Genomic DNA, 24723 nt, shown 5'->3' with positions numbered 1-24723 from the left:
TTTAAAATTCTGACACTGAAAAATCGTCTCTTTTTTAAATATGCAGAAAGTTTCCCAGTCTAAAATGTCTGCACATTGCAGTCAGCTGCAAACAGCACAGCTGAAGCATCTGTTATCTTTGGAGAAAGCTCCTGTGCCACTGTGTTCTGCAGCATGAATGCCCTTGTACCTGCCAGCCAGAATGGCTGCCTTAATGCTTCAGCTGCCTGCTGTGTTTTGTTGGGGCTGAGCACAGCAGGAGAGAAGTACCACGAGGATAATGGAACGCATCCAGAATCTGTCCTTATTCACTACGATATCACCTATCTGAGCAAGTTTCTATATGGTGGCAGAGCAGAAAATGCTGGAGCAGAATCTAGGTCATGATAAGACTCTGAAAGTGAGACCTGTGGCTTAGCTGTCAGGATCTGAAATGGATCCAGGTCCTGCGGGTTTATTTGGAACAAAGTCACTCTTTAAGGGGGAGATCTGTTCTTAGAAGAAGACCATCTCTGTCACCATGTGTTGTCCCTCCTTAAATCAAACCACATCCTGCAGTGATGCAGGAATTTGAGGCTGCATATGCAATCTGGCACTTTCTGTTTTTTTTTTCGTTTGGTTGGATTTCTAGTAATTTTTGAGGCTTTATTTTGTAACATATCATATATCAGAATGCCTTGGAACTTGATTGAGGCTCATCTCATGCAGCACAGCATATTCACCTGTGAGTGAGATTTTCTAAGCATACCTCGTGAACAGGACACAAATGATGCTGATGCATGTATGCAGTGGTCAGAGCAGCAAGCAAGGCAGAGGCTGAGTGTTGAGGTTTTACTGGGACTCAGACATGGGCCTTTGCTGATAGTTACTCTGGATATGCATTTCTTTCTTAATGCTTTATATGAAAGCAGTGTATTTTTCTTTTGTGATATCATTAGCAGGCAGTTGACGTCCAATATTGTCCTCAGTCACTGCATGTTCTCAAGCAGAGCACGTTTGAGCTGCATCCATGTCACAAAGCATGAGCCAACTTCAAAGCTTCATGTTCTCAGGTTTGGAAAGTATAAGTAATGGGATTAAAAGGCAAAAGCCAGATGTCCTGTTGTGAAGTATTGTTTGTCTGTGTACATGAATTGATGAGTTGGGTACTTTTTAAGAAGGTAAATGCTGCACAACAAATAATGTAGGTACTTGCATTCAGCAATGTCTAGGGTATCTTAAAGCAGGTATTGTACTTATGCTTACCAACAGCCAGGACAGAATTTTTGCACTTAGAGAAGCTAATATGAATCACAAATTTATTGAACTGCTGTGTCTGTAGAGGGAGTTGTGTTGGTAGAACTTCCTTTGTCAGTTGTTTACCTACTCAGAACTCACTACTATTGTGATATTGCTGCATATTAACGGAGAATTTTCAGTGATGAGATTGAAATGCCATTTAAATGCATTTAAGCACTATTATTGAATATATTACTAGGTATTCAAATGCTGAAGATCAACTGTGATCCGTGCCCAGTGATGGTGCAGTCCTTCTGCTGGCCTGCCTATAGTGAAAATACAATGCAAAGATAAAAGTGTCTGAGATGGGATTTATGCAGACAGTGTCTACAACTGCACAAGTCACGATGGGCTCTCATTTCTGTTATTAGCAAGAAACAAGTACTGAATCTGCAAGTTTTTTTCTATAGCCATCAGTATTGACCAGCACTGAGTGCCTAAACCATTAACTAACTGCTAGAGATGCTTCTGATAATTCTCAGTAGCATTTATGCAGTCCTAAATCTGGAGTTAAGGCACCGACCATGTAGGCTGAAAATCAGATAGGAACCTTTCTTTTTTTGATCACCTAATAAAAGTAGAATTAGCCACATATTCTCTGTGGTATAAATCCAGGTGGAAGGATTGTTGTAGTTAATATCTTTAGACAGGCAAAATTTTGGAATATTCAAACCTATGGAATACTCAGTGGCCATTGTTTCAGTGTCTTCATCCATCAGGAATATGTTCATACATCTAGAATTCTTCTTTTCCCACATCCCCTTTTAAAACATTGATTGCAAGATAGTGAAATATTTCACATTGACATCTTTAAGCAGAATAAAAACATTTCTTGCTTCTTAACTGGATTACTTGAGTTGCACTTTGTTTACTCAAAAAATCAATGCAATCTTTAATGTCACTTTCTTTTTTCTTTTCTTTTTTTTTATTTTGTATCAATGCTAAATGACTTTGAGTGTGACCAACACGTGACAAAGTACAGATATATCATACTCTTTACAGTCATAATTTGGGACAGCAGAAGAACAAGTCATTTTATGAGCCATGGCACTGCCAGATATCTTCTTACAGTCACTGCTACACAGTGCCCATGGCCCAAGAAGAACCGAAGCCCCATCTTCAAGGTTCTTCCTCACCTGCTCCTCCTAAATGCCTCTAAAGCTGACTCTTTCTCTGAAAAATGGAAATTTGTTGCTGGCAGTGTTGCTTTTTCTGTGTATGGTCTCACTGATCATCATTAGCAAGTTTTTCCTGCACAGCCTCTTTTCCTTTCTAATCCCTCTGCTCAGCTCTGTACTGGCTCAGCTCGCCGTGTTGATGCTCCAACACACCATTCACTGCTCCTTCCTTTCCTTCATGAATACAAACTTTATTCCCCTCCTTGAGTTTTTATAGAGGACTAGTGGTGAAACACTCCAGAGACCAGAGTGAGAAAGGAGGGTTTGTTGAGAAAGCTAATCTAGGCGAGATCTTTTGTACCAGGTTTTGATTCCCTGTGGGATCAGAGAGTTGTCATTGGTTTCTCCCCTCACTTTGGCACAGTATCTGAACCGACGTCTCTTAGCACTGAAAGGAGAAGGAGGAAAATTGAGAATGAGCTTGAGTACTTCCCTTTATTACCCGTGTTGTAATAAGCTCTTTGCCTCTATTCTTCAGTACTCTCCCCAGTCCCAAAGCCCGTTAGGGGAATATCAGCTGTAGCACGATGCACTGACTGGAACCACCTATGGGAAGGACTGAAAAGGAGAAATGTGTGTGATAGTTGAGGGCAAATAGCTTTAATTTAATTAGTGGATTAATTAAAGCTTTCTCCCCTGGGTAGGGTATGTATGTGTGTGTGGAGGAAGTGTTTCCTCAGCCTCCTGTTGCTGTTCTTCACGCATTTCTGTTCCAAGTGTGACTCAGATGGGGTTTCTATTGGGCTTACTGGGGGCCTGCACAAAACAAATTTCCTGTCTAAGATCTTTTTTCTTTGGGGTTTTGTTTAAAGTAATGAAGTATCAATGGACAAATAATAACGTGATAACAAAACTTGCCTTGCAAATGAATGTGGCATCCGGCAGCATGACAAATACAGAAATCCCAAATGCTTTTCTGTTTATCAGTGTCCCCTCAGTGAAAGAAGTCTTACGTTAGCACAGGTTCCTTCTGCCTTCACACAGTGAAATTCACACAGTGAAGTTTCTTCAGTCTGATAAACCATTCATCTACTTGACAGCCTTGTCTCTGCACACTGTACACAGATGCTGAGGAAATCAGATAAAAGTCCACAGTGTCCTGGACTTAATAACAAAACCATAACCTGTAGCTCTAAGGAGTGGTTATCCCTTACTATCTTCAAAAACTTCAAGTTTTTGGCTACTCAAAACACGAAAGATGTCAGTCAACTGGAGTGAGTTCAGAGGAGAGCCATCCAAATGGCCTGTGAGGAAAGGATGAGGAAAACAGCCTTGTGTAGGCTGGTGGGGTTACCTAGTAGGAGCCTTACAATAACTGTGAGAAAGTCATCCAGAAGATGGAGCCAGGCTTTTCATCACTATGTGTGTCATGACAAAAAAGACTATGGGCATAATAGAAAGTATTACTGTTTTACCTTGAGGTCAGGTGAGCATCAGTGTAAGTTACACAGAGAGGCCTTGCAGTCTCCAGGTTTTCAGCTGGAAAAAAAGAAAAAGGATAAAAACCCTCCAAGACTCTTAAATCCCATTCCTCTTGAATACTTTTGAAGATAAGTGGAAATTGTGATGTGACTATAATTGTGACTATCAAGTTTTCAAGACTTCAACGTTTTTTAACTTTGGAGAGGAAAGACTTAGGAAACAGTGGAAGAAATCCAACTTACATAATATAAGAACAATCAGAAATTATTATCCATCTTTAGTTTCACTTCAAGCATGTTGTGTTTAGAAGGATTTCTAAACACTTGTCCAATGAGTGCTTCCATCCCTTCAGTACAGGGCTTCAAGAAAGGTAAATTGGTATTGCTGGCCATTAGAGATAGGATAAAGATACACTTTGGTTTAACTCAAGGTGTTGGTTCTTGTGGAATTTGCCAGCTGTGCTGATAATATCATGCTTAAGAAAGTTTTATCAACCAACCCATCTACAGGATAGAAAACCAGTTAAGACAAACTCAGAAATGGATTTTCCTGATGTTGCATAATACGTTTAGTCCAGAGGTGCCATTTCAGATGGTACGCACTGAGCAAAGGGAGCTGCTGATCATGCGGCAGCTGTTTTGTAATCTACAGTAAGACCTGCATCTCTGCAGGAGCTGCCAATGTTAGAAGGCAACCATATCTTAAATACATGTAAGCCTGTTTGAAAGAGATCAGTGTTCTGTTTTGGTGGTTTGCACTGTTGGATTCTTGTTGTTACTTAAGGCACTGTACAGTTCCTTGTTCCTTGGTTTGAATAAGTTTTTAATCACTTTGCCCTTTCACTTAGTCTGAAGTGTTTGGAAATGAACAGTAGTTTGCATAATGTTTACCCAGGCAGACAAAAATACAACCAAATAACAACATAAGGTTTTCCTGGAGACAACAACTTACTCAACTGCCAAGCCAGTGCTGTGGTACCAATGATCATGTAAATCAGTTCTGAAAAAAAACCAACACAGGTAATCAGAGCTACTTCTCAAAGACCTCTACTTGTAACAGTGTTTTTCAAGTCTTGGCCCTTGTTTGACCAGGAACACTTTCTAGGAAATCTAATGATATTGTTTCTGTTGCAAAGTAGGCTTCGGTACAAAGCAAATAATCTTATAAACATAGTGGATTAAACATCTTGCTTGCATTACTTTGCATCAACTTGATGTTGACGTCAAAAACTTTGCGTGAGAGATTTAGTGAAGTAACAATAGTGATGGTTTGTTTGCTTTTCCCCAACCTCTGTTTTTACTCTTCTCATTTCATGGTGCTTCATATGACATATCTGAAATGGTACGAAAATATTCTCAATCACTTTGAAAAAATAATTTAAAAAAAGGGTCAGGTATTTACAGGCAAAAAATGGAAAGAAAACTTCATGCTACTGAATTATCATGTTTGATCAAGCCTTTGTAAAAATGAAAATGCCAAAGGAGCTGCACAGTTCATTATCACATCCTTATTATGACTTCAGAACATCTTGCCTGACCCTGGAGTATCTCAGGAACGCTGCTGACTTTTCTCACTCCTGTGGTTCCACTGAGTTAACTTGTAAAGGGAAATGATGTTTTAAAACAAATATGAATGTTCTTACGGAGAGAGTGAAATGAGCAAAACTCTTTTGAATGTCTGTTTGTGGTCAAAGACCGCTCAGGTTTCTTGATTAGACTTACTGTTCAGCAGTAGGATGATCCGAATGAGTTTGGATTAGTCTGGAACATCTTTCACTGCTCTTTTTTTTTTTTTTTTTTTTTTTTTTTTTTCAGATCCTTCCTTATGAAGAAAGGTTGAGGGAATGGGGCTTGTTTAGCTTGGAAAAGAAGAAGCTCTAGTGGCCTTCCAGTATCTGAGGGGAGCGTATAAACAGTAGGGGGAATGGCTGCTTACGAGGGTGGATGATGATAGGACAAGGGGGAATGGTTTTAAAGTGAGACAGGGGAGGTTTGGGTTGGATATGAGGAGGAAGTTTTTCATCCACAGGGTGGTGAGGCACTGGCACAGGTTGCCCAAGGAGGCTGTGGATGCCCCATCCCTGCAGGCATTCAAGGCCAGGCTGGATGTGGCTCTGGGCAGCCTGGGCTGCTGGTTGGCAACCTGCACACAGCAGGGGGTTGGAACTGGATGATTATTGTGCTCCTTTGCAACCCAGGCCATTCTGTGATTCTGTGATTCTGTGATTCCAGCCACCCAAATACCTCTCTCATGCACACATTTTTTTCAGTGAATATGAATGTGGCACCAGGATTGCGTTCCCTTTCATAAAGAATGTCCTGTCATGTGTCTGAGAAGTTGCTCATGTACTTGATATATAACTTAGAAAATGAGTCAAGTGCTGAAGTGTAAAAGCCTTTTTCCATTAGCTGTGCATTACAGGGTCCAAAATATCCTGACAAAGGACAAACATAAAGTCCAGTGCTGACAGCAGCAACTGAAGGTGAAGTGAGATACCCTAAGGCACGTTAAATGGTCTAGACATCTGTACTGAGTCTTCTAACTTCTTCCCCTTGGTTATAGCCATATGTCAAATAGTGTCATACATGCAGCCAGAACAGCTGCCTAAGCATGGTGCTCAGCTTATGTTTATATGTTGTGTTCCTTAATGCCCGTGATTAGGAAGCATCTTCCTAATGCAGTCCAGTGTTGCTCTCTTGGAGCTGTCTACTCTCAGCCAAGCTTTGTGCTACTTGGATGTGTTTTCAGGACTATTCTCTCCTCGTTTGCAGGTTTACATGGGATGAGGGCCCAGGAAGCAGTGTCACTGACTTGTACCACCCCATACCTCAATCAGGGCACAGTCACTTATACATGCTGGAAAGAGATGAAAGGTTATTACAGTGCTCTGTACATAGACCTTTATGCACCAAATCAAGGAGCTTGCCATGTCACCTTTGCAATACAGAAATTGTGTGGAGAGGAAGAAGTTGCTCACAAATTTATCTTCACCTCTCTTGTTCCTAGTGTTTGGCATTCTTGAAAGAAGGAGAATATCTGCTGAAAGAAGCTGTCTACACCTATTTATTTCCATAAAAAAGTGTATGCTAGCCTTCTGATCTGCATAATGCCTTCTACATGGTTACTTCCCTGGAGCATCCACATGTTGAGGAATGCCTTGCTTGAATGGTTGGCTCTAAACAGTTGCTAATCTGATGCATGCATGTGGCTAGGTCAGGTCTGGATGTGGCAGACGTGCAGCTCAGGCGTGTGCACTAACAGTGGCTTTTGTAACAGAAAAGTTCCCATTAGAGCAGCACCTTGAGATGTAAGAGAGTATATTTATGCTGTTACATGATAACGTGAGTTATTAAAATTATTGTCAAGGGATCAACCATCACTCACAGGTTGATTTCTGTGGCGATTGCTCTAATAAGAATAAAAGAGGAATAAATGAAAGCTGTCGACATATTGCACATCTACAGAGACTTCGAGTGGTGGTTTCACACTGATGGTCAGATTTACTCCACCACACTGATGTCTTCGCCTCCTCAGAGCGATGGGGAAAAAATAGAGTGAAAAAAAAGCTCATGAGTTGAGATAAGGACAGGGAGATCACTCACCAATTACCTTCAAGGGCAAAACAGGCTCAGTGCAGGAAAAATAATGTAATTTATTTAGATTAGAGCAGTGAGAAATAGAAGAACTAAAAATCTATTGAAGATATATTCCTTTTCAAAACTGGTGTGAGTCAATCTCCTCTACTTCATTGAGAGTAATATATATTTTTCAAATTTAAATGTGAACTTCCTGTGTTTTCCACCTCGTTTTTTCTGGTACATGTCAAAATATTTCTTAACAGCACGTGTCACTGATATCTTCTGGGAAGCAGCCACCAGACTGCCTACAATGAGTTCAGGAAATCGCAAATGTCCTTGAGGCAAAAGAATTGACATCGTGAGGCCATGGAGTTCGAGCATATGCTGCCATTTCGGCTGTGCTCTGCTGTTCAGTTCTTAAAGACTGGCTTGACAGATGAAAGGCATAAACTCTGCCAGTACGTAGAGAGTGGAGACACGTGAAACATATGGATCCTTTCAGGAGAACATGATAACCTGAAAGCATCTCTGCCTTCAACAAAGAAATGTTTTGTTATAAGCGATCCAAACATGGCTTCATTTTCTCTGAAAAGACACTGCTAATTAGCAGAGATGACAGGCAGCTCCTATTCTCTCACTGAGGTTGCTCTTTTCTCCTTCTCTTTGTTTTCTATCTTAGTTTCATTGTTCCTTGATAACTTCTTTAATGTCTTGTTAGATTCATAGAATTGCTCAGGTTAGAAAAGACCTTAAAGATCAAGTCCAACTACAACCAAACTATACCACTCTAACCATATCTACCACATTTAAACACATCCAGGGATGGTGACTCAACCACCTCCCTGGGAGCCTATTCCAGCGCTTAACAACCCTTTCTGTATAGAAGTTTTTCCTACTATCCAACCTAAATCTCCCCTGGTGCAACTTGAGGCCATTTCCTCTCCTCCTGTCACCTGTCACCAGTGAGAAGAGACCAGCCCCGCTCTGCTGCAATCACCTTTCAGGTGTTGGAAGAGAGCAGTAAGGTCTCTCCTCAGCCTCCTTTTCCTCAGACCAAACAGCCCCAGTTCCTTCAGACTCTCCTCATAGGCCATATTCTCCAAGCCCTTCCCCAGCCTTGTTGCCTTTCTTTGGACCTGCTCCAGTACCTCCATGCCCTTTCTGTACAGAGGTGCCCAAAACTGAACACAGCACTCCAGGTGAGGCCTCACCAGTGCCGAGCACAGGGCAGGATGACTTCCCTGGTGCTGCTCACCACACCATTCCTGACCCAAACCAGGATGCCATTGGCCTTCTTGGCCACCTGGGCACAGTGCTGGCTCATATTCAGCCGACTGCCCATCAGCACACAAAGGTCCCTACTGACTAAAGAAGATGCAAAACATTGAAAGGCAAATCACACTCTTCTGTCCTTTGATTATAGATTAAATTAAATCTTCTTCTCTACTTCCATGGGCCAGAAGTTGGGCGTGGTGGGTTTCTGATGTTTCGTATCCTGTGATGGACTTTGAATCCATCCATCCTTTGATATGTTGTGAACTCCAATGGACATTCAACATCGATGATACGAAGCTGCAGAGAATTCTGCAGCTTAACAATAAACATGTAAAGAGACATCTCTTATTGTTTCTTTGTATTCTGCCTCTGCAGGTTTGACAACTACAAAATCAAAGCTTTTGTAATCTGTACATGCTGAACTGCATAGAAAGTGTGAAGTTCTTATATTGATACAGCTCCCAGACACTCCTTTCAGACATGGGCAGCTGTGTGACCAAAGAAATTTCCCTGTCTTTGGTGAGATTCAGGGGATGATGTAGTAAAAACCGTTATGTTCTTGAGAGATCGTAGAGGTCTGTGACAGGATATATTTTCCAGGCCCTTGGGAGCCCTTAAAACAGAAAGTGTTTTGTTTTGAAGAAAAACAACTCTAATATGGTTGTGCTTGGTGTGTCCCATGGGGCAAAGGGCTTAAATTTATTGCTGGGATTTTGGAGGTGGAACTGTGTAGCAATAGCAGTTCCTTCCAGTGGTGAGGAAGGCTTTCCATTAGAGGTTCATTGTGACATCCTCTCTTTGTGGTAGAGTTGGTAACTGTTACAATGCCAAAAGTCTGCAAGTGGGTCCCTGCCTCTTTGCATACAGAAGAGCATAACCAAGTATAACCACACTTGGGTTGTGTATGCTGTGGGATGTGTTGTAAGCATGTGTTAGAATCATAGCATGGCCTTGGAAGGGACCTTAAGGATGATGAATCTCTAACCCCCCCCAGCACATGCAGGGCCACCAACCTCCACATTTAATATTAGACCAGCTGCCCAGGGCCCTATCCAACCTGGCCTTGAACACCTCCAGGGATGGACGGGGCATCACAGCCTCTCTGGGCAGCTGTTCCAGCACCTCACCACTCTCATAGTACAGAGGTTCCCCCCAATATCCAACTTAAATCTTCCCTCCTTCAACTTAAAACCTTTTCCTCTTGTCCTGCCATTATCTACCCTTATAAAGTGTGTGCTGGTATTTGATGCATTAATGACCCAAACCGTTCCCTCCATTCCATCTATGGTGTTGTGAGGGAAGTAAAGGCAACCTGTGTGGATGGGATTCCAAAAATAAACAGAAACAGATTGGATTCAGGTGTTGTTTTCCCTACTTGCTTGTTTCTGTTTATCACTTGGCAGATACACACCACTCCTAAGTTATCCTCCGTTATCTAGAGTGAAGAAAATGGGATGGGAAATACAGAACAACCAAGTAGCTTGCAGTGAGCTGGTTTGACCTACCCCATCTTCAACCAGCGTGTGGATTTTCATGAGACTTTCCACTGAGTTTGATTGGAACTTTAGCAGTACCCCTGTGAAATGGTCTAATGAAATCTGAGATTGTGTTTTCCTTGAACTGATATTCCCTAGCCACTTTCTGCAGCAGGAATGAAATCTTTTATTGATTTCTGAGAACGGGTCCCATTTTCAGTTTGTTGCTGCTTTGGGATTGCCTGCGTTCTGTTGGCCACAATGTTCCTCTTATACATTCTTTTTTTTTTTTTTTTTTTGTCTCTTCTTTTTCTTTTTTTTATTGCAGTGGGCTGCCTTAAGCCGTAAAGATAGAAAAGAAGTTTTGGATCGAGTCATTTCAGTTGCATTGGCATTGCATTTCGGTCTTGGCAAGCAAGCTGCCTTGTATTCATTGGAAAGAAAGGCAGAAGGAAGCATTAAAGAATGGAGGAGGTGAAAGACTGGGAGCAAGAACTTTAATTTAGTTTAGGGTCCTGAGTGAGGTTAATGGATAGTGTGAGACTCATAAGAAAGTGGCAGAAGATCAAACAGAGCCTCAAATGATTTCTGATTCCTCTTTACATTATTTCTTTATGTAGAGGTAACCTTGCTTCTGCTTTATATGAGGAAGAAATGCAATAAAGCAAAGCAAACACATTGCAGATTGCACTTTGATAGAGGGCAGCGTTAAAAACAGTCTTAGGAACACTCTTAAGCTTTCTGTCTAGAACAAACAAATAAACATCAAGAAGTCTGTTGCAGTTTCATCTATTAAAGATTTTATTACTTTCTTCTTTCTGGAAGGGAACATCAAAACTTCCCAATGTCTCTTCATAAGCTCTCCAGCTAGTTTACGTTTATTACTGCTCTTTCACCACATTTTTTTCTTCCCATTTCAGGTTACAGCAACACATTCTAACTGCATAATTAAAAAGGAGCAAGAAACCTGTCTGGAGAAAATACGGAGGGCAGCTGCTTTGAACCCTCTTAATGACTCTTCTCCAGGTGAGTTTCAGCTTGGGATATGCCATATGCATTGATTTGAGGGTTTCCAGACCTTTTCTGTTATGCCTGCAGGGTTTTCCAGCCATGTCATTGCAAACGTCTTACTGGAAAAAGTGCCATCACTGCAGTTATTGAAGCTTAAAGAGACATTGTAAGGACAGAAAAAAAAATCAATCAATGGACACACACTATGCTGATAGATGGTTATTATCAGAGGTCAGGGATTTGCTTCCATACATTAGGTGATGCAGTGACATATAGTGACCAAATGAATCAAAACCATAACGACAACAGCAACAAGAATCAGTGTGCCTTGGAAGGAAATGTCTTGATAGGATGTTGGGGCTGCTGGGGGATTAGGCTGTAAGTGCTTCAAGTGCTCTACAACAGCAATTGCTCATTCCCCCTCATTACGTCAGTAATAATTTTTGCCTCTCTGTCACACGATCTGAAGACCTTTATCACAGGGATTAATGTTGTGGTGACTGTAACCTTGATAAAGAGTGCTAAGAAACTGAGGCAGCAAGTGAAGAAATTAATGCTTTAATATCCTGTCTCGTTTCCCACTGACTGCAGCAGGAGCTGCCGATGGCCAGCACCAATGAGAGAAGGGCAAAGAATGACAAAGCAGCTAATTGGAAATCAGGGCTTATTTTCTGAGTCGTGTCCAAAACGCTTCTGCTGTGACTTGAATGGGTAAAACTGCTGAGAACTGCAGATAAAACATGCTCTGTGTGTGTCAGAAAAGAGGGGAGATCTCCCTCCTCTTTACCTGCCTACATATTTTAGCCCAGGAGCAAGAGAGGGTATGATGCAGATAACAGAATCATAGAATCATAGAATTGCTCAGGTTGGAGAAGACCTTCAAGATCATCAAGTCCAAGCACAACCTAACCATATTACCCTAACTACCCACCCTTAGGGTCAAAACAGACCATTTCATCATAGCTTGTTCTTTGTAACTCACATCCAGAATAACCCTCTGCTTTTTGGTAACTCAGGTACTATTCAAATCAAACTCCGTGTCCTACCTGTCTCAAATTCAAAGTGCACAGCTCAGAAATAGAGGAGGTCAAGTGCCATTGGGAAGCCTTTTGCATCTTAGTGTGATGAAAATGTGTCACCCACACGGGCAGGGAAAGATTACATCCTTTCAAGCACTACCTCAGCAAAAGTGGTAATGCTCTTTATTTTGTTCCCCATCTATTTTTTGGCTCCATCAACTTTTCCCAGGTTTACTATGCTTTTATCTTCTGGGGCATGTGTCAAGTGAAGAGGGGCTCTTCGCTCATTGCTTCACATTTTCTCTTTTCTCTTGAATAATACATGAAGGTAAACAGGTGATGCCTCTGCAGTGGGAAGAGAACTGTTGAATGCACAGGGGCAATGAATTTGAGTTTCATAAATTTGCCCACTCTTTTTTCTGCTGTTCACCACTTCTGAAGGCAGTGAGTTTTACTGTATACAGGACTTCAGGAAAAGAAACCACATTTCATCTGAGATGTTTGCTTTCCAGTGAAAAATTCTGGATTTTTTCTTGCTTGAAAGCCATTTCTTTCAAAGGATCATCTTTGCTGCCATTTCTCCATATCTTCATTAGTTCTTGTGGAAGTGTTTTACGTGTATTTCATTTCATCTTCAGTGCTAGTACTGTAACATCCCACTCTATCACTTTTAAGCCCTCATCTTCTGGACTTGATTTTGAAGTCTGATCCTTATTTTAAGCTGTATCCTGCCACTCTCATTTCCAACAAGGCGTTATCACCATTATTGCAGGATGGGACATCAACAGACCTGTTTTCTCAAAAACTTTGACATACTGCTTACTCTGTTTAGAAGAACACCTTGCTGGTGACTGCTAGCAAGTGATGTACAGTATGACATACTCCTCCCACAATGAGTATTTGGAAAGCACCCAATTACTTCTAAAGCATTTTTGCTCCCAGTCTTAGTGAAATGGTCACCATAGTTGAATCTGTCTTGTAAGTCACCAAGCATTGCTTGAACAAATATGATGAAGAGGTAGTAACCTTTTCTTAATTGTTTTTAACAGTAAGATATTAATGATGGCAGGTACTGCGCCAATGAGCTAAACTATACTACCTTGCTCTGAAAGCAATGTAGCTCCATAGTCTTCTATTACGTGTGATAAAAAGTGAAATAACTGCATGTAAAACACAAACCCAAACTGTGTAATCTGTATCTAGTATTGTAATCTAAAATATCTAGAACAGTTATGTCACAGAGAGTTGTTTAGTGTGCTGGGATTGGGTTGTTGGTTGGACTAGATGATCTCAGAGGTCTTTTTCAACATGGATGATTCTCTGATTCTCTGATTCTACAACTCCTACTACATGGGGTAAAAATTAATGATAGTAATAGTAGATTCTGTTGTCCATTTCTCTGCAGCAATGTTTCGTGTAGCAAAAAGTATGGCATGAAATGCGATGCACTACCAAGTTAGAAGTGGAAGAACATCTTATAAGTTCCTATATTTTGCAATAACTCAACCCTCCTGCCTTTGCTTTGCCCCTTGCTGTGTTCAGCATCTGTGAATGCAGACATAAACTAAATGGTTCTCCACAGCTCATCTGGATGAGGTCCAACAGAACACAGTTTTCAAGCTACAACTGTAACCATGGGTCGTGAAAAGCAAGGATGGTGCTCTATTAGAGAAAACAGCCAGCCCTAAAGAATCACGGCTCTGATGCTTTCACCTTTTTCTCCCACTCTGCTTCTCTTGCCCAGCTGTTATGCTCATTACTGTTTTATCTTTCACAGTAGTGTTTCCCCCCCCCTGCTGCTGGCTCTGTCTGCAGTGCTTCAGAAACCGATTGCGTTGAGATTTTCTGTTGTTTCTTTTTTCCTATTTCTTTTTTTCCTGTTATTTTATGTTGTCTGTTTCCTCTTAAATGCTTTAAATTCTTCAGATGCCTTTGTATGAAAAGAAATAAGGAGCATGTGATGACCCTATGTGTACAAACCTGTCCAGCCATCACCTACAAAGTATGCTTGAAAAACAGAATTTGAAGAAAATGAGATCTCAGCAGGACCCAGAATCTGACTCCTTTGCTCTAGAGAGGGAATTAAAGTGATAAGGACAGATAATGAAAGCCAAATGCTGAAAAGAAAAGTGGAAGAGGAATGATTCCTCAGCTTCTCCAGGAGGAGAGACCAGACTATTTCTTATATTAGTATTATCAGTCTCCCTTTGTTCTAGTTTTTGTCTCTGTTTTATTGTGGAGCTGCACAAATTTCTGCTGGACTCTTTTGTAGCTGTCAACAGTCCTCAGTGGACTTTCTGCCATGTAGAAACTGATTAAGAATCATAGAATCATAGAATGGCCTGGGTTGCAAAGGAGCGCAGTACTCATCCAGTTCCAACCCCTGCTGTGTGCAGGTCACCAACCAGCAGCCCAGGCTGCCCAGAGCCACATCCAGCCTGGCCTTGAATGCCTGCAGGGATGGGGCATCCACAGCCTCCTTGGGCAACCTGTGCCAGTGCCTCACCACCCTCTGAGTGAAGAGGTTATTCATGATGAGGGTGGTGAAATGCTGACATGGGTTACCCAGGGAAGCTATGGATGCCCCATCTCTGGATCAAGGCCATGTTGGATGGCACTTGGAGCAACCTGGTCTGGTGGGAGATGTCCCTGCCCATGACAGGGGAGTTGGGCTAGATGTTTTTGCAGGCCTTTTCTAAACCCTGGAATTAGTTATAAATCTGTGGGATTCAGCTAATTAAGGATGGTGATGCAGAGGAACAGGTTGCCCAAGGAGGCTGTGGATGCCCCATCCCTGCAGACATTCAAGGCCAGGCTGGATGTGGCTCTGGGCAGCCTGGGCTGCTGGTTGGCGACCTGCACACAGCAGGGGGTTGGAGCTGGATGAGCACTGTGCTCCTTTGCAACCCAGGCCATTCTGTGATTCTGTGGTTTATGGAGCCTGAAATGTATTATCCTGGAATGAGCCAAGGTGTGATACAGCACAACATTTTGATCAAAAAGAAACAGAAGTGATGAGGTCTCATTGGTGATTAAGTGGTCATGACTCACTGCCAAATGAATGTTGATGTTGTAGTCCTAGCTAGGTAGTCTCATTCCCCCTCGGCCTTCATCTGAAATAATTTGAAGGACAGTAGCATTGCCAGGCAAGTCAAGTAATGCAAATGGAATAAGTACATGTAGAGATACAGTGTCTGCAGTTGTTAAGAGGAATCTTATCACAAGTACCCCTGTGATACAAATCAACAAAAGAGAAACTGATAAAGGCACCAAAGGGTAGAAGGTGGTAATTAGGAGATAATGGCGATAATTTATGGAGAGAGGAAACCACAATGGACTTTGAAAAGTGTTTACATCTTCATATGACTGTCATGGATCAGTTTTAGATTTTCATTCTCCTCCATGGCTCATCAGCCTCCTGTTCTTTTCGGGCCTTTTAGTTACCTGCTCTTGTTTCCCTTGGCACCCCTGGGAAGCTGTTGTTTCATTATGTGCCTGCGCATGTGTGCATGTGTCTCCCTTGTTGATGCAGCTGTGCACAAAGACTAGATTTGTTCTTCTCACACTCAGCTTTTAAAGCTATTGAATTGCCACTGCAGGGAGGGTATGGCTCAGAATGTGTCTCTACCCCTAAACGTTTTCTACTTGTCTCCTGTTGTAACCAAGATACTGACACTGATAGCTTTGATCTGCCTGAATGGGCCTACCTTAGGTCAAAGATGCTTTTCTGTGCTGATGGATCTGACACTGCATAGAGTCTCTTCTACTATGCTCAAGTAGAAGCAAGGAGTTTCAAGATAGAATATGGAGACCATGCAGTACTGGGATAGAATCCATCTTCATTTCAGATATCTATCCTGCATAGAGGAGTAAGACACCTGTGTAACCATCAGTATCTGAGCTGTGATCAAGCCTTATTCTTTCTTAGGCAAACAGAAGAGAAACAGATTCACTGATCTTTGTTTTCCAACCATTGTCTCCTTCTTTGGCTCCTTAGTGAATGCTTTATCTGTCAACAGGCTTCAGAGAAATCTGATCATGAGATGCAATGAATGGATTCATGTCACCGAAGTATAGCTGTCTGAAGTAGAAACCAGTTAATGCTAGTTATTTAGAGTCTGCTCATAGTAGATGAAGACAGGTGCTTTGAAGCCGGACTTAAAAGTACTAACAAGACTTAAACTTGCCTTATTTTAGACGCCCATCTTGTGAAGATTGTGTGTAGAAGTGCCAGTTTCTCTCCACTGCCTATTAAACCAATAATTACAGGACATCTGAAGTTAGGTGGTATGAATCATACTGATTATAATGTAGCAGTGTTGGAATTAACAGAATCTTTGCCGTCTGGGCATGAGGCAATCTGCAGGCTCTTTAAAGAGCCTTGTTCTCAAATGGAGCAGCAGCAGCTATAGGAGATAGTATAGAATCACAGAATCATAAAATGGCTTAGGTTGGAAGGGACCTCAAGGATCACGAAGCTCCAACCCCCCACCAATGCAGGGCCACCAACCTCCACATTTCACAGCAGCCCAGGCTGCCCAGGGCCCCATCCAACCTGGCCTCCAACACCTCCAGGGATGGACGGGGCATCACAGCCTCTCTGGGCAGCTGTTCCAGCACCTCAACGCTCTCATAGCACACAACTTCCCCTGACATCCAACCTTAATCTTCCTTCCTTCAAAGGAAATGTACTGGAATTTGATGCTTGCCATTCTGAAAATACTGTCAATTACAAAATGGGTGTGAGCTACCATCCCAACCCATAAAATCCTTACAGTAACAATCCCTACTGTCTTCTTTCAAGCTGTCCCTTCTGTAATCCTCAGAACTGCCAGGAAGTCCTTCTATAATAACAGGGGAACGCAGAGTCAGTAGGGTTGGAAATGACCTCTAAGGTCATCTCATCCCATCCTAGAAGGTAGAATGGATTTGTGTAGGCAATTTGGTAAGATATTAACTCTGATAAGATTGATTTTTGGGAGCAGGACTAAGTAGAAGTATTCATCTGCAAACAGTTTGTTCATGAATAAAATGTAGGTTCCGGTGACGTGTTTGTAGAATTTCTGGTGAAAAATAATGGAAAATAAATGTTTCAGAACATTTGTTTCAGAGGTATAGGGAATATAGCTAACTAAATTTAAATGACTTAAGTTAAAAATAGAAAGCTAAAAATAAAAGCTCCCGTCTCCCTTCTCCATGCTTATGTTTCTTATTAACCAAAAAGAAAGGAAAAACTCCTACCACATAGATGAACGTGTTTTTTTAATTTATTTCCAACTTTTTTTCTGTAATTATCGAAGCAAAATATCGTTTATTTGTGCAGCTCTGCTTGGGAGTTCCATGTTTCTATGGTGACAGTTCATTAAACCACACTGCATCTCTTTCTCTTTTGTCCAAAGTTCGGTGCTGCCATGAAGTCTGATCTCACCTTCCACTACTCAGCACACACAATGTGCCATGGGGAACTGATCAGGAGTAAATAGGGGGAGCTTCTTCAGGGCATTCTTATCAATAAGTGATGGTTTATCCCATATACTTCTTTTATTTTTTTTTAAGATGATAATTTTCGGATTAAAATAATAGAAGATCCATTTGCAGTGTGTTTTTTTTCTCCTGTGGGATGGGTAGATTGGAGGATTGCTCGTATTCACATCTCCCCAGGCTGGAATTGTACGCATTATATATAAAATTGCAGCCATGGTAGAGCAAGTCACTGCAGTTAAAAAAAGAGCAATGAATATCAGTAAATCATATGCAACGAAACAGGTGGTGGTCTTTCCTGTACTACTCTGTCTGTTGGTTCCTTCCATTTCAAGGACATCTTGAAGCTGTGACTTGCAATTACTTAACCTTTTAATGTCTAACCTAGTGCTGTAGCAATGCAAGGCAGAATTAATCTGAATTATAACTGAATGACCATCCATGATTTTTAGTATGATTTTCATCAGATCTTGGCAGCTCCTTTTAAGCTGCGTATCACAAAGAGGGAGTTTGATTCTTGCTCGAATCAATGGCACGATTGACTTATTTCTAGGATCTGTGTTTCTAGAGGTGGAATACAGGTCCTGCTGGTGGATATTCAGTTTCTCTGCACTGGCAGTGACTGCATTTCAGAGGAATCTTGAGTGAAGCCTGGATTTTGCTTATTTAATTCATTGTGGTTTTCAATAAGTTGCTGAAGGAAGAGAAGTACAGAATTACTTTGGAGATTGTTAGGACTTGATTTGGGTGCACATAAACCCCTAGTGCCTTTTAAGCCCTTCAGACTCCTTGGAGTATCAAGATATTTTTGTGTCTCCTGAAGCATCTCAAATGGTATTAAAACCTGTCCGTGTGGCCCTGCATTGAGGTCTTTCAGTGGGAATACCTGATGTAAGTCCCTGACAACTTTCACGTGTGGCCTAAATAATTAATTCAGGCTTCCTCTGAAGTCAGTAATGAAGAGCAGAAAACTTCTGAGTGCTGACTATTACCCGTAGACACCTTTATTTTATCCCTGGAATTGCTTTCAGAATGTGGTTAAATATCAGAACTTCAAGGATGATAATGGAAACTGAGGCAGTTGGGAAAGGGTTTAATGTATAAAGACAGATATCCATTCACATAAAGGTGCTTTGGGTACCTGAGAAACCCACACAGGGCTGGAAGATGTGGCACAGACCTACAGGAGTGACAGTACTACAACAGAAGCAGGAGATAATGAGGTTCAGGTGGCCCTCATTACCTTCAGTGTGCCAGCCAAAGCCCACCTCATTTCACATACATTAATCTACCTTCATAGTCTGTGAGCTTGAAGAGCCTGAAGAGCCTAAAGAGCCGTTGTTCTGAATGCAGTTCAATGGAAACAGATACACATTTCCAGAGAGCCAGTCATGTTTCTTAAGAAAGAGTCCTCTGAAAGAGTAAGGGTAGGGTTTTGTGGACTCCTTTGTTTCTTTGTTTTGTTTACTGAAGGGTGTTAATCAACCTATTAAAAAAAAAAAACAACAACAATACAAATGCCTGCTTATGTATTTGCATCAATTGTAGAGACATAGAAAAAAATAGATAATAGATTACTAAAGCATCATTATAAGCACTGATTAATGGGGTCACAATTAGTTGTTTTTAACAGAGAAGTTACCAGAATATTGTCTGCAGAGTTTGGCCTTATCAGCAAAGTTAACCAGAAACAAGAAGGTGCAACAATAATTTCTGACCTCTTCTTGAATTTATGGAAGCCAGGAAGGATGTAAAGAGTATTGGCAGATAATAAAGACAAAACACACATATTGGTTATTTCTGTAATTCCTTAGATTTGAGCTTCTGTTGCTAATGAATTAACAAAGCACAATCAAGAGATATAATAGGATCTATCAATACAGACTGGAATTAATCTTAGCTGTGTTGAGGAAGTGTTTCTTCACTCTGGTACAATGAAGGATCTTCAATACATCAGCAGATTCCCTTCTCACCCTGAAATAATCCCACACATATCCTGTTGATGGTAATGATGGACCCTTGTTCCGTTTTGTGGCTTGGTGTTGAGAAGGGAATAGAGGCCCTGGAGCAGAATCCAAACGGAGTGCTGTTTTTTCATTGTCTGACAGGGCTATGATTGTAGAACTCCCAGTGCTTCTCAAGGAGAACCATATGGAATGGTGCTCCAACTTGTGACCTGCTTCAAGAAAGCTTGACCAGGCTCCTCCTTTTTTCTTACATGTGAATATTATGGTCTGCCAGTCATCTATTTGAATGAGATGAGAATGAGGCAATGATGGTCATCAACTGTCCTACAGCGTCCTTCCATTTCTGCCTGGGTTGAAAAGGCCTAGCAGTGGCACAGCCCAGGAAATGAACCTATTGTATGGGACACAGTGGGAGTTGCGTGAGCATGCCATAAAGGTGTCACTGTTTGAACTTCCTTTCTTATTTTTCTGTAGCTTGCTATGAAGATGAGAACAATATGAGGGCAGATTTCTACGCCATAGGAATTTTTATCACGGCCGTTGTTCCAAAGCCGCCTTCACAATGGACAAAAGTTGGCTTTTTGAGGGAACCAGTCATCAGTCCTATTTCAGATGTCTACTTTCAGATGATTGTTCTCTGGGATTACCCCTTTCTGACTACTGCTACTACTACAAAAAATTGGCGGCCATTCAAATGTAGATGTTGGCAATCGGTCAGATGGGTCTCAGTCTGGAAAGCACATTCGGCAGTTTTCATGATTAGCACCAAGTTCAGTGGCTTTTAGTAGAGAACTTCAATGGGAAGATTTTCTATAAGTTCTTAAGAACAACTTTTTTCACATGCTGAATATTTAGAATCACTCCTTTTGGGATCTCTGTGTATCTTTTGTAGGGTCGTTCAGGAAGCTGCAATCATGGGCTGGAGGAAAGATTTAGGCCGTTCTTTACTATGAAATGGTTTTGTGTTTTTTTTTTTTCACTTAGCACTTCATCAAACAGCGAATATTCTAACATAGGTGGCTGATGACTAAATTCACCCAACTGTACAATTTCATTTCTTTCAGCTCATTCTGAGATATATCTGCTTCCTCTTAATATAACTCCCTTACAAACTTAAGCCAAGAACTTCATTATGTAAAACTGCCTACTCAATAATATATGTAATTGAATAAGTGTAATAATTTGGACTGCCGACAGGTTTTGCATATTGATTTTTCCTCAGCAAAATAAGACTGAAGGGCAGTGAGTTAAATCATCCTCAGACAAATAAGCAAGCTACAGCAGTATAATGAGTTATTAAGTACTCCATCTGCTAAGCAGTAAGAAAATATCTGCATGTACTCTTAACCATAGCAAAAAATGACATAATTCAGTTTTACTTGCAGAAGTAAAAATAAAAAAATTGAAGTAAAAAAACCTTACATAAGAATGCTGTGAGCCCTGTACCTATGCCTTATTTCTTCTGTTTGTGTTTCTTCTTCATTGTAGACTTAAGCTGTGCCCTTTCTTTTGTTGAGAATTACAGTGGGTCATACCCCAATTTCCTATGTAGGATGTTGAAGAGAGATAAAATGTGGAGACAGTCCTCTAGTGACTGCTTAACTTCATGTTCTTTTTCATCACCAAAGGAGTGAAGCAGCAGGAACTGCATGTCCTATATTCATTGTATATCTTTTAGCTTCTGAGCTAGGGAGGGAAAAGAGGGTGGGAAAAGGGAGATCCTTGGCTTTGCCCACGGGCAGCTAGCCAGTACTGCTGACTTTGAATGTGTGTGATAATTTTTGCTCCTGCCAAAAGGGAGGAAAAGAGAATGTGCATTTCCTTCCCCAAATTCCACTTGCAAAGTAGAAGGAATAAGAAAGGAAAACATGGAAATATCTCGATTTTACATTGTTTTCCATCCATCCTTCTGTGAGACAAGTGAATAACTCTTGTCACATATTTCATTTTTGGGGTCATGTAGCGTAACATGTGCTTCATCCTAGAGAGAAGAATTCTGTATGTCATACTAGAAGAAACTTGGACTTGGCCTGTGCTGTTTTTATGCTTTTCAGCTTGGGATACTACTGTCTAATATGAGTTCTACCATAAAAATTCAGTGATGCAACACTTCCACAACAAACTCTAGAGGCTAAACTCAGCTTCTGTTTTCTGGCTGAAAACCAACATGTAGGTTCCTTACTAAGAGTAGGAGATGAATCGAAGAAATTGATGTGAAGAGACTTAACAGCAAAAGTTTTATCACCGTTAAGCAGATATTCATTGGCAGTGCTGGGGTAGCATTGGGATAATGCTCCAATAATGTGCCCCCAATTGATTGTTTGTGAACAGATTATATTTTCACACGTATTACATATCCATTACATTCCCCAAATCATTATTCTGTCCACTCCCAATGATTACCCAACAGATACAGCCTTATTTTGTGGTCTTTGATGTCATCTAGCATTCTTCTAGCACTGTGATGATTCGTTGTTGGTGGTCACCTCCAATACAACAGTCTCTATCTTTAACCCACTGATTCACATTCCACAGTTGGTTCATCTCCATTTGAGATGCTATACAAAGACTCCTTTTGTCCCAGAGATAGCTGTGGAAAACAAAGGGAAATGTCTTGATGCTTTATGTCACATTTTAGAGGAATTCCTCCTGCTGTGTGGATCCTGGCTTCTTTTGATGTTGATCAGTTATAAGGACTCCACAAAACTGCTGCACAGTTTTTCCATTGCTGTGTGTTTCTTTTGCCTTGTTAAAGCAGAACAGTCTTATAACCTGCCTCCCCATCTACAATGCTACATCACAATTATCATCCACAACATCTAAAGGCTTCTATGGTGTTGCACGCAAGCATTAATCATATAATACAACAGTTCAGTGGCTATGCTTACAAGGTATATTATCACAATATTTTGTGTAATTACTTCTTCAAATCGGAGGAAGAGGGAGATTCTACAGCCCCATCTCTATCTTTGATGTGTATTTTAATTAAACCTGTTAATTTGAGGCATTTCAGAAGTAGGATAATATTCATTCTCTCCTACTGATGTATGATTTTTTTTTTCCATTTCAGATTTATGAGTATATCAAAAGTTAAGATCCAATTCTAATTAGTGCTTGTTTTTCTTTAGTTTTTGAGGATACACCTTACTCTTGCAAGATAGCAGGAAAGGATTAGAGTTTAAAAGTTATCATCCAGATTTCAGCCAGACTTCACAGTGACCTCAGTTAAAATTCTCATCTCTGAATCTTGTTCTCAAATGTCATGACAACTTGTGATCTTGACAGCTTGATGAATACAGAGTGCCTTACACACAGATTTATAGATGAATCAAAGCAATTACCCATCTCTTAGTCCACACTGCATTTTCATTTTGGTAGGTCCTGAGGAACAGTACTTACTCTTATCCAGTTTTAATTCTGCTGCTCTCAGTCTACAGCCTCATCTCCCACTGACTTTGATAGGCATTTTTCAGTGTGTATTTCAGTAAAAAGAACAGTATTTGGCTCTGTATTTAGGAGAAAACAACCTCCTTGGGGAATGATTGGATCACCTAATTTGTTGCCTAAATTAACTGGCTACTCTCCCACAACTCCGTATATAATTGATAGGCAGATAGTGAGATTTGCATAGCAACCTGCTCTGCTAGAAGGTGTCCCTGCCTATAGCAGGGGGTTGGAAATATATGATCTTAAAGATGCTTTCCAACCCAAACCGTACTGTGGTTCTACGATTCTATGATCCAAAGCTGTGTTTCTCATCTACCCTTTCCCCTGCCTTTCTGATTACACAAAGAATGGTTTCAAACTTTCTAAGTGCCACTCTTTAGCAGCTTGTACTTTCGGTAACCAAGCCACTTGTTTCTTACTCACATAGTTACTAGAACTGATTGATCTGCTTCCTTTACAGAACAGCAAATCAAAGGTAGCCCAGTGAAACAAAGGAAGCAGAGATCATAAACAAAACAAAAGACGGGGTTAGAATAATTCTTGATTTATGGTTGAGGGAGAAGCTGCAGGTACCATGAGTATGTGATTACCAGGGCAAGAGTGTGTGCCAAGGGGGAAGAAAAATTACTAGAAATAAAAGACAATTAACAGTGAAATGCTTTAGAAGAGAAAAACCATTGTTAGAGTGTGCAACAAGAGAATGCGCGAGTGATGTGACAAGAGCAAAGCCAACCTGAAATAATGACCACAAACGATTAATTAAAATGCCCTGAAGGACTGTTGCATACATTTTGAGGACATGCCTCATCCCTGTTCCCAGGACACAGAAATATTGAATCTGCTCCAAGTGTTTGGTCATGCAGCCAAATGACGAATATGATTCTGTCCCTTCTCTGTTAACCTGCAAACTGCTTAAGACAGAACCCATTGTTGTAATTGAATAAGCTAGAACAAAATTAAATACAGTGCTGCCAGTGCGTGGAATTGATTACATAATCATCCTCATACAGGATGTACCAGAATCGTTTACTTGTTTCACATTATTATTCAAGCATCGAGGACTGATAAAGAAAAGTTAAAATGGTAAAATCATGATAGCTGATTGCTCCAGTATGTATGAATAAGATGTCCTGCTTGGTTTATAAATGGGACAAACGCTTGTATGCTTTCTAATGTTTCTTTCACATGTGACTTAAGCACAACTATATCTATGTAAACAGATGGTTGTACTCCAGACCTATGTCTACAAATACCTTCTACATGTTTGGATGTTGAAATGATGTGACTCTTTCTATCCCATAAGTATTCAGATAGTAATGGCAGCTTCAGCAGTCCTTAATAACTGCGTCCCATTTCTTCCTCTGTCTTCCTGATGTTTAGGCAGAGATGGATCCACAACACTTGTTCACTAAGGATCTGATCCGGCTCTTAACAAAGGCAGGAGAACAGTCTCATCTTCAGTACAGACTTTGCATTAACACCACTTGGACCTTTCTGTGTCAACCTTCAATGATTTTCTGGGCATTCTCACCTAACACATTTTATGTGTTTAAGACACTGGAAATGTTTTTGTCTTCTTCCTGGTTATGTTTATGGGTTTTGTTTTTATGTGC

At 40.9% G+C, this 24723-nt stretch overlaps 1 protein-coding gene across 6 annotated transcripts in view; it reads left to right on the top strand.

Moving 5' to 3' along the window:
- Nucleotides 1-24723, top strand: part of ADCYAP1R1 (ADCYAP receptor type I) — a 129309-nt gene that overhangs the window by 44032 nt on the left and 60554 nt on the right. For all 6 annotated transcript variants that reach the window (XM_042817040.1, XM_042817039.1, XM_042817038.1 and 3 more), the window contains exon 3: nt 11106-11211. In XM_042817040.1, the coding sequence (XP_042672974.1) occupies nt 11106-11211 (106 nt within the window). The remainder of the gene's footprint in view (nt 1-11105; nt 11212-24723) is intronic.

This window comes from Centrocercus urophasianus, unplaced genomic scaffold (assembly GCF_019232065.1).
Source record: "Centrocercus urophasianus isolate 14NV4802_14NV808 unplaced genomic scaffold, USGS_Curo_1.0 seq_16, whole genome shotgun sequence".
NCBI lineage: Eukaryota > Metazoa > Chordata > Aves > Galliformes > Phasianidae > Centrocercus > Centrocercus urophasianus.
This window is presented reverse-complemented; position numbering and strand designations above follow the sequence as displayed.